This window comes from Arachis ipaensis, chromosome B10 (assembly GCF_000816755.2).
Source record: "Arachis ipaensis cultivar K30076 chromosome B10, Araip1.1, whole genome shotgun sequence".
Taxonomy (NCBI): domain Eukaryota; kingdom Viridiplantae; phylum Streptophyta; class Magnoliopsida; order Fabales; family Fabaceae; genus Arachis; species Arachis ipaensis.
Genome location: NC_029794.2, coordinates 117,867,457 through 117,876,462, shown reverse-complemented (window position 1 = coordinate 117,876,462; position 9,006 = coordinate 117,867,457). Strand labels below are relative to the sequence as shown.

Here is a 9,006-nt window from a genome sequence, read left to right as displayed (position 1 = left end):
AAAAGTGGTTTGTCTTGAGTTATTTATTTATTTATTTATATGTGTAAAATAATATGTTGATGATGAGGGATGAAACTTGAAAGTATCTCTAATCCACCGTTTCATTGAAAATGGCTTGCCCTCTCTAAAATATCTAAATTTCTCAATTAACCCTCTTTTTTCTTCATTTCTCTTTGTTTTACTACTTTAAACCCTAATCCTTCCCTTTCTCCGATCCGCTACTCTATTTTGTGCCTCACCGATTCAAGGTTCATTTCACTCCCAACCATATCAATATTCAATTTTTAATTATATTTTTTTTCCATCCATTATTTGGGGTGAACCCGTTTCCAATTGATCCCTTGCGGGGTTTTGATTTTTTTTTCTTTAAATTCTTGGTCGCAGGGTAGTCCCATTCTCGCTACGGTTGACTTCACTAGATCTAGAATTGTTAAAGAGAAATTTAACAATATGAAGAACACGGAGCGGGTTGCGTTTTTGGCTTTAGCAGGTTTGCTTTTTATATTCTTTTTCATTCTTTTAGTGAAATTCAAGGTTTCTTGTTTCAGTTTATAGTATTAACGAGCATTATGAGAACTATAGTTCAAAGCATTTCCTGTTTTGTATGAAATTGGGTGGGTTTTGTTTTGAGAAAGGTCTCAAATTTTACTATTTAGATTAGTGTATGATATGGTTTGGTATGATATGGAATGTTAATGTGCTTGTTTAGTGAAATGTTGATAATGCTAATATGAAATTCTTGTGTGGTTCCATTGCTGTTCCTTGAATGCTGATCACTATACATTAATGGCATTTTATTTGTCATGGCAGGGTTAACCTTAGCACCGCTTGCTGTGAAAGTAGATCCGAATTTGAATGTCATTTTGACTGCTTGCCTCACTGTGTTTGTGGGTTGTTACCGTTCTGTCAAACCGACTCCTCCAACTGTAAGTAGTTTTCTTTTTTTGTTAATGCCAATTCTATGCTCTGCATTACTTTTTGTGGCTCAAGATTTAGACCTTCGACTTCTCTGATTCGCACTGGGTATGATTATGCAGGAGACAATGTCCAATGAACATGCGATGCGATTTCCTTTTGTTGGGAGTGCAATGTTACTGTCCCTTTTCTTACTCTTCAAGTTTCTCTCCAAGGACTTGGTGAACGCTGTATTGACAGCCTACTTTATTGTGCTCGGGATTGTTGCATTATCGTATGTTCTTTTCCTTTTGTCCAGTGTACTTGCTTATATGGTCAACAGTCGTTTTGGATATATTTGCTGCTTATTAGACATTTGCTTTTATAATCTCTACAGGGCAACACTATTACCATCTATCAAACGGTATCTGCCAAAGAAGTGGAACGAGGATGTCATAGTCTGGCGCTTCCCATATTTTCGATGTATTTGACATGATGCCTGCCTCCTTAATGACTGCTGTGTTTTTTCCATAATATTAGAATTGATGACTGTTTTGATGCTGTGATGTATATCTATACTATGGATAAGATGTTTAACCAAGTAATAAACATAAATATACTAATTTATTCAGATATCATGTGTTCGCATAATAATTAGAAGGGTGTTATGCTCTGATTAGATTAAATACTCTTGATGGTGGTTTAGCTTTTTGCTTACTAAAGAATTCTTCTATTTGATTTTACTTTTATGTTCTGTACGATTAATATGATCATTAATCATTGACTGGTGACAGAGCTTACTACCTACATTGTTGCTTTCTTTATGTGTTGTTTAGTATATTGTGATGATGATGATATGATTATACACTTTCATTATGGTGTTTTTGCTGCTGCTAGCTGCTTGCTGCATTTGATTGGGATGACCTTATCTGCTTCTATCTTGCAGAATGATGTTTTTACTTTCTCCTTTCTTACACAGCTCTGGAGATTGAGTTTACAAGATCACAGATTGTTGCTGCTATCCCTGGCACGTTCTTTTGTGTGTGGTATGCTTTGAGGAAGCATTGGCTGGCAAATAATATACTGGGTCTTGCTTTCTGTATTCAGGTTTGATTCTTCATTCCTTAGATTGACAGGCTTGATGAAGAAAATTAAATAAGTCCATTGCTTATCTTATTATGGTTGTCTGTAAAATTGAATTTCAGTTTTGTTAGTGCTTACTACATGGTAATTGATACCATTGGTTCCATCTCTAATGTTTCCAGGGAATTGAAATGTTATCTCTAGGATCTTTCAAAACTGGTGCTATTCTCTTGGTAGGTTATTTTTCTTTTCTCCAAGTAATTGATGTAAGTTTTATTATTATTTGTGGAGAATTTTTCTCTTCCCCTTGTTTTGATTTAAATAAAATAAAATATGAAGGGCCTCCATCTTGATTGAAAATAACATCTCTCTCCCTCCCTCCAGTTCATTCTGATATTTGCAATCTAATTTAAGCTTGTAAATATTTTGAATTGAAAATAATATATTTTATTCCATGCTGATATAATTAGATCTTTGATGATTTTTTAGAAGATAAATTATATGCTTTCATTTTTATCTCTTTTTTACTGTATACGTGTATTTTGCAGGCCGGTCTATTTGTATATGACATCTTCTGGGTTTTCTTCACTCCTGTTATGGTCAGCGTTGCAAAATCTTTTGATGCTCCAATAAAGGTTAAAACCTTACTGAATTGGAAACTTCTGTTTATCCATCTTCATTTGAATTTTTATAGTGTAATGTCACTCAAATCTTTAATCAACTGAGTTTCTTCCTGATTTATAGTTCTGTTATTCTTCACAGCTTCTGTTCCCCACAGCAGATTCTGCAAGGCCGTTTTCAATGCTTGGGCTTGGTGATATTGTTATCCCTGGTAGGATCAGTCTTCTTCTCTACACAGTTCATTTTATGAAATTGTGCCGTAATGATTAGTGCGGTTCAAAGTACATATCTGGTATTAGACTCTCTTACACTATGTCTGTACCTTTTCTGGGAGAACGAGATGGAATTGAATACCAAATGATATTGGCAATTTTCTGGGAGGCCCATGGTACATAAAATCCCCATGAATTTGCTAAGCCAGGTGTGAGTAAGCCTGTGCCTTGACTGGCACTTTAGGGGCTGATTGGTTTATTAAGTGTTTTCATTTCCATTTTCGATGAAAATGAAAATAAGACATGAAAATATGAGTGATTAAACATTTTAAAAATATTTTCAACGGAAGCATTTTCAAAAAAAAAAAAAAAAATAACAAAGTAAAAAAAAAAGGCTATTTTCATGTTTTCAGTCTTTTCAGTTTTAACTTTTGAAAACGTTTTCAAACCAAAACACGGTGTTTTTTATTTTGGGACAAAGGTTCGAATCTCTCTACTCGTCTTTATATGTTTACTTCAATAAATTTTGATATTAATTAATTGATTCGTTTGGTGGAAAACCAATTTTAGTTTCGATTTTTTTTTGTTTCAATTGATGTTTTTTATTGTTATATAGTGCCATAGAAAATATAAAACCAACTATATATATATATATATATAAGAGATACCAAATTTTTCTAAAATAGTATAATAAGATAGTAATTTATTTCCTATTGATACCGTATAAAAATTAATTGTTAATTTAATAAAAAAATTAAATAACTAAAATCGTACATTTAATATAAAAATATAGTTTTGTGATTTTAAACTATTGAAAATACATTTTGAAAATAAACCAACCAAACATATTTTTATTATTTTCGATACTTAGAAACGAATCTTCTTTTCACAAACTAATCGCGGTTTCTAAAATGTGAAAAGTTGAAAATGAAAACAGAAAACGAAAACAAAAAATATCTTCACAAACCAATCAGCCTCTTAGTAACCACTTGTTTTGGGGATGAAATGATGCAAGAAATCTGCCAGCTTCTTGATTTTGCTGCCATGTTTATTTCAGTTTTTGGGTTATAACTTCAAACTGGACTGGCGATCATTCTTCATAGATTTGTGATTTTCTGTATAATCCATATGTATGTGGAAGTGAGAATTTTTTATGATTGCTGGGCTGTTTCTTCTGTTTGTTTTGATTTTATGTTTCCCCCTTCAGGTATTTTTGTTGCATTGGCTTTGCGGTTTGATGTGTCTAGAGGAAAACAGCCCCAGTATTTCAAGAGTGCATTTTTAGGATACACCATTGGCTTGGTCCTTACAATCGTTGTGATGAATTGGTTTCAGGCTGCACAGGTAATTGATTTGTGGTTTCATTTTTCTATTGTTTTTAATTACTCAATCATTTTAGGCAGAAGCTTGGAGGTATGGAAATATTTGCCTGACTGAGCATTTAGAGCTTATCTTGGATTTTGGATATCAATATCTCAATTTAACGTTTCTCCACTTCATTTTGTACCCCTTTTGTCAGCCTGCTCTTCTGTACATTGTTCCTTGTGTAATTGGATTTTTGGCCGCACATTGCTTATGGAATGGTGAAGTCAAACAGGTTTGTATAATAGGTTTTTTTTTCCCCTTCCTACTCTCTTTTCTTGTATACGTGTTGATCCCTCATCCTTTATGCTTCAAATCTTATTTCAATGATTTATTTTAGTGAGTATAACAATATTCTATTACCATGTCATGTTCTCTCTCTGACCATGGATAATGGGAATAGCATAAGTTTGATTTATCATGGGTTTAAAAACTTTTTGCCTCGACAATAAAGTGCAAGCATTATTGAATTTACTCTAGTTAACTTGTGTCTGCGGCTTAATCTTGTTATGACCTGTTCTTATAGGTCTATACCTCAACACGATACCTTTTGAACAATGAAATTATTATTATTATTATTATTATTATTATTATTATTATTATTTGGAACTAATTAGAGACAATGATTATGTTTGGCGCATCATGAATTAAGATAATCTAATGGTTAGATTTGAATCACGAGAGTGCGAGTGGTATCCATCATGATCCAAATCCATATCATAAGATTACCTTTTAGAGCATGATGCACAGAATTCAACATGGTGTGTAATGCATCATAGTAATATCCATAATCTTAATTACTTCTTACATGTTAAGATTTGGAGACAGTTCATCCCTTAAGCATAGTAAGAAAGTTTGACTTGTGTGTATGAATGCAGTTGTTGGATTTCAATGAGTCAAAGAGTGCTGATTCATCATCACAGGAGGGGACTGATGCCAAAGCTAGCAAGAAGGTAGAATAGGTTGAGGAGCTTCTATTCCCAATACCCAAATACTTGAAGCTAACTGATTCAGCAGCACCACACCTTTGTAACAGATTGTAATTCACAAGGAAAAGAAAATTAGTCTCTTTTAGTTTCCCATTTAGCTTTTACTTCTTGACTGCCCCCAGTTTTGGGTTTCTATAGCAAACATTTTATAAACCGTTTTGTCCTCTCTCTCTCTCTCTCTCTCTCACACACACACACACACATATACACGTGTTCCAAACCAAATTTTTTGATACTGTTTCAAACCAAGTGATTTCTGAGAGAAGCATTGTCATAGAATATTATCAATCTAAGAAAGATGATAACGACACATCTTCAGAATTGGTTCTGGTACCGGAGGTTACTACTTTCTGGCCATTTGCCCCTCCATTTTAAATTGAAATAAATGTTAGAAGAAATTTGGTTTTTTGGGGCATAAAGATTGAGTTAAGTTTCAAAGTGGTTTCTGAAGTTGCATTTGAGGTTTAAAGTGGTTTCTGAAGTTAATAGTTATTCAATTTTGTCTTTCAAGTTACACTCTAGGACTCATATTAGTTCCTCAGGCTGTTTTCGTCCATCACTGGTCATCGGAAAGCTGAGGTGGACTGGTTCTTACCATGCTGGCATGCTAGAAGCGTAGTGTGATGTGGCAAACGAAACTTTTTTGTTAACAGCGTAGTGACATGGCAAACGAAACCTTTTTGCTTGCAGTGCGGTTCTTTCCCTTTTAAGTTCCTAATCCCCAATTTTTGTTTCTTGAATTCTCTTCCTCATTCTCTTCAGCCCCCTTATCTTTCACTCTTTTAAGGAGCTTTCTAGGATGGTGAAAGTATATTTGGGTGCTTAAAGGACCAAGATAAATAATAGAATTGGAGATAATGTTAGAGTCCTTTAAAAAAATACAGGTTTTTAAGCTTTTTATAATTTTATGGTAAGAACCCAAACTTTTGGTGACAGTGCACAACATTACAGCTTTACACGCAAATTTTTGTGTGCCCAAATCAATAATGATTTTTACTTGTATGTGTTATTGAGTCTCAACAATTTTTATCATTTTTTTAAAGAAAGTCTTATTATAGTCTAATGTTTTTTCAATAATTCAACTAAGAAATATGAGTATGCAAATTATTTCATTTTAAAAGAGTATTTTAGTTATTTAAGATTAATACTAAAAAGGTTAATTTCGTATTTTAGTCATAGAATATAAATTAATAATTTCGTTAATTTAGTCTTTCTAAAATTAATCTTAAAATAAATTCTATGAACATTTTAGTTTTTATAATGAAATTCAAATACTAATTTTCAAATACAATTAAACATCCTTAGACTTGAAGGGTTAGTATTTTTTTAAAATTAATACGAAAAATTTATTTTTGTTTGAATTTTAAAGATGATACTTTAATTAGTCATTTAAATTAACTAAAAAAATATTTTAGTCTTGTAAAAATAAAAAATCGAATTTCTCATTTCTAATACAATCAAACAATATGAATAATTCTATAATAGTATTTTAGTCATTTTAAAATTAATTTTAAAATGTGATTTTGTTATTAAAAAAATTAATTAAGGATATTTTAGTTGCTTCAAAAGTTCAAATATAATTGATAATTATCATCTAGTAGTTCATCATCTACCTCATCTCTTAACAATGATAGATTATCACCATTTTCAAATAAAGAATCTAAGTTTTGCTTTGACCATGGCTCATTCTCGCATGCTTCATCATCTTTATTTCCCCCATATCATATGAGTCTCTTGGCTTCAAATGCACGACAATACTATAATCTTTATTCACTTTCTCATTGACAAAATACACCATTTGAACTTGTGAGGCTTCAATATATAGATCATCCTCCTCACGATCACCACTGTGTATTACTCATGAAAAATTAACAGAAGTAAAATCCAACTATTCTTTTTACACCTCTATTCTCTAGTGGTGTTAGCCTATTTACATTTGAATAAAGTAATCTAAAATCGGTCATTGTAGTTTAGTTCTATAATATCTTCTAGTTTGCCATAATATGACAAATCAATATTCCTAACATTAGCATTACAAGTGCTAGCAACACAAGGAGTTGAGAACATTAAGAAAACTCTACTATTCTAGGTCTTTAACCCATTATCTCGATTGATATTTCAAAAGGAGAACCCATTATACTAAATGTAAAAAACCTCTTGGCACATCATGATGAACCCCTTGTTAGGTATCTCAAATCCTCAGCACAATATTATAATGTCTGGATTCATAAGCTATTATGATAGAACGACACATTAGTTATTATATCTGTAAATACTAGCTCAATATTAGCAAAAATTTATCACTTTTCTATTTACCTATGCAGGAAATCAAGTAACAAAATTTTTACTGACTGTTTTTTCTATATCTATTTTTGAAGGCTTTCTACCCTTAGATCGTCTTCGTACAAAATTTTTGAAATCATTGTCAAATATGAAAGTTTAACTCTAACTAAACAACCATTTTCAAGTAAATAAAAAACATGTACGAAAATCTTTAAGCAGTTACTGAATGAACGACTTGACATACGGACAATTTAGAACCACGTAACAATGTGGTTATTTTTTTTCCATAGGTGACAACTCAAATATTGTGAAAGCTCCCTTAGAGTTACCCATTTGTGGAAAAAGGGAATCCACGTGTGTACTACAATTATCATCAAGACGATCATCAACACGTGGTGGCTTATTCAATCTTGTCTCAATTCCTTCTAAGTATCAAGAGAAAAACATAAGAGCTTCTTCAACTACATATCCCTCAGCTATAGAACCTTCTGATTTAGCTTTGTTTTGTGCATAGAGCCACGTTATGCTCTACAAAATAAGTTTGAGTTAGAAGTAACATCATCAAAGCAATAACTTCTATACTTAATTTCACAAATTAATTATATATTGTATAAATATAGTTAGTTATATTATATTGTATAACTATTTATTACTTCTGACTCTGAAAAAAATTCAAATTTTAACTCCTATATTAATTTTCTCAACATCAAAAGTCTTGGTAATGATTTTTTAGATGCTAATGAGTCAAAGAATGATTTTTAATAAATTTTTAGAAATCGTTTATTGTTCTATTTTAAATTCATAAGTTTGTAAATCGAAATGGGAGTATTTTATATTTTATTTGAATCTAAATGGAGTATTTTCGTTATTGACATTTATGTTTTAAAGTTAATGAAGATTAACTTAAAAGTAAGAAATGTCAATAAAGCTTGGTTTGTGTTGGTTAGTAAGGTGAATACTAAGGATAGACCGGGTAGATTAGGTGTGATTGATCAGAATGATAATATGTGCGTATTATGCTATTATATAAGTCTGTGGAGTCTGTTTTTCACTTGTTTATTGGGTGTGAGATTATTTTGGCAGGTGTGGTGTGCTTGGCTGTTTGCTCTTGGTAGGATATGGACTATGCCCGGAACATTCAAGCAACGCTTTGAAAGTTGGACGAATATTTCAGCGAGAAAAGATGAAAAGAAGAAGTGGTTGATTGGGTTCTTTGCTGTTATCTGGACAATTTGGCTAGAAAAAAAATGACAGAATCTTCAAAAATCAAGGCTCAAGCGTGGTAGAAATTATCAACAGGTCCTTCACGATCTCCGATGAGTGAATTGGTAGTGCACCATTTGATTGTTGATGGCATTGTCGAAGATGACTTTGGGGTGTGTTAAACTTTGCTATGTTATGCTATTGTTGTTTTGTTTCTTGTTAATTTCTCCACCTTGTTGTGTTGAACTTCTTTTACTTCAAAAAAATAAAATCCAATTATTTACAATAATAAACATAATAATACCAATGTCTTTTTATTTATTAATTTTAAAAAAATATATGAATAATATAAAATATAA

The 9,006-nt window shown here is 31.8% G+C and overlaps 1 protein-coding gene across 1 annotated transcript; it reads left to right on the top strand.

Annotated features, from left to right (window-relative positions):
- On the top strand, positions 53 to 5,329 carry LOC107623397 (signal peptide peptidase). The gene is made up of 12 exons (XM_016325635.2): positions 53 to 248; positions 385 to 490; positions 811 to 926; positions 1,038 to 1,189; positions 1,292 to 1,377; positions 1,874 to 2,001; positions 2,160 to 2,210; positions 2,526 to 2,612; positions 2,740 to 2,809; positions 4,018 to 4,154; positions 4,330 to 4,407; positions 5,051 to 5,329. Exons 2-12 carry the CDS (start codon positions 451 to 453, stop codon positions 5,132 to 5,134), a joined length of 1,029 nt encoding a protein of 342 aa, XP_016181121.1. The 5' UTR covers positions 53 to 248; positions 385 to 450; the 3' UTR covers positions 5,135 to 5,329.

Excerpts from the sequence above, each read along its gene's own strand:
- LOC107623397 (XM_016325635.2), top strand. The coding sequence starts at position 451 with ATGAAGAACACGGAGCGGGTTGCGTTTTTGGCTTTAGCAG. Across the intron at positions 491-810 it reads TGCGTTTTTGGCTTTAGCAG|GGTTAACCTTAGCACCGCTT; the intron begins GTTTGCTTTTTA and ends TTGTCATGGCAG. Across the intron at positions 2,810-4,017 it reads TGGTGATATTGTTATCCCTG|GTATTTTTGTTGCATTGGCT; the intron begins GTAGGATCAGTC and ends TTCCCCCTTCAG.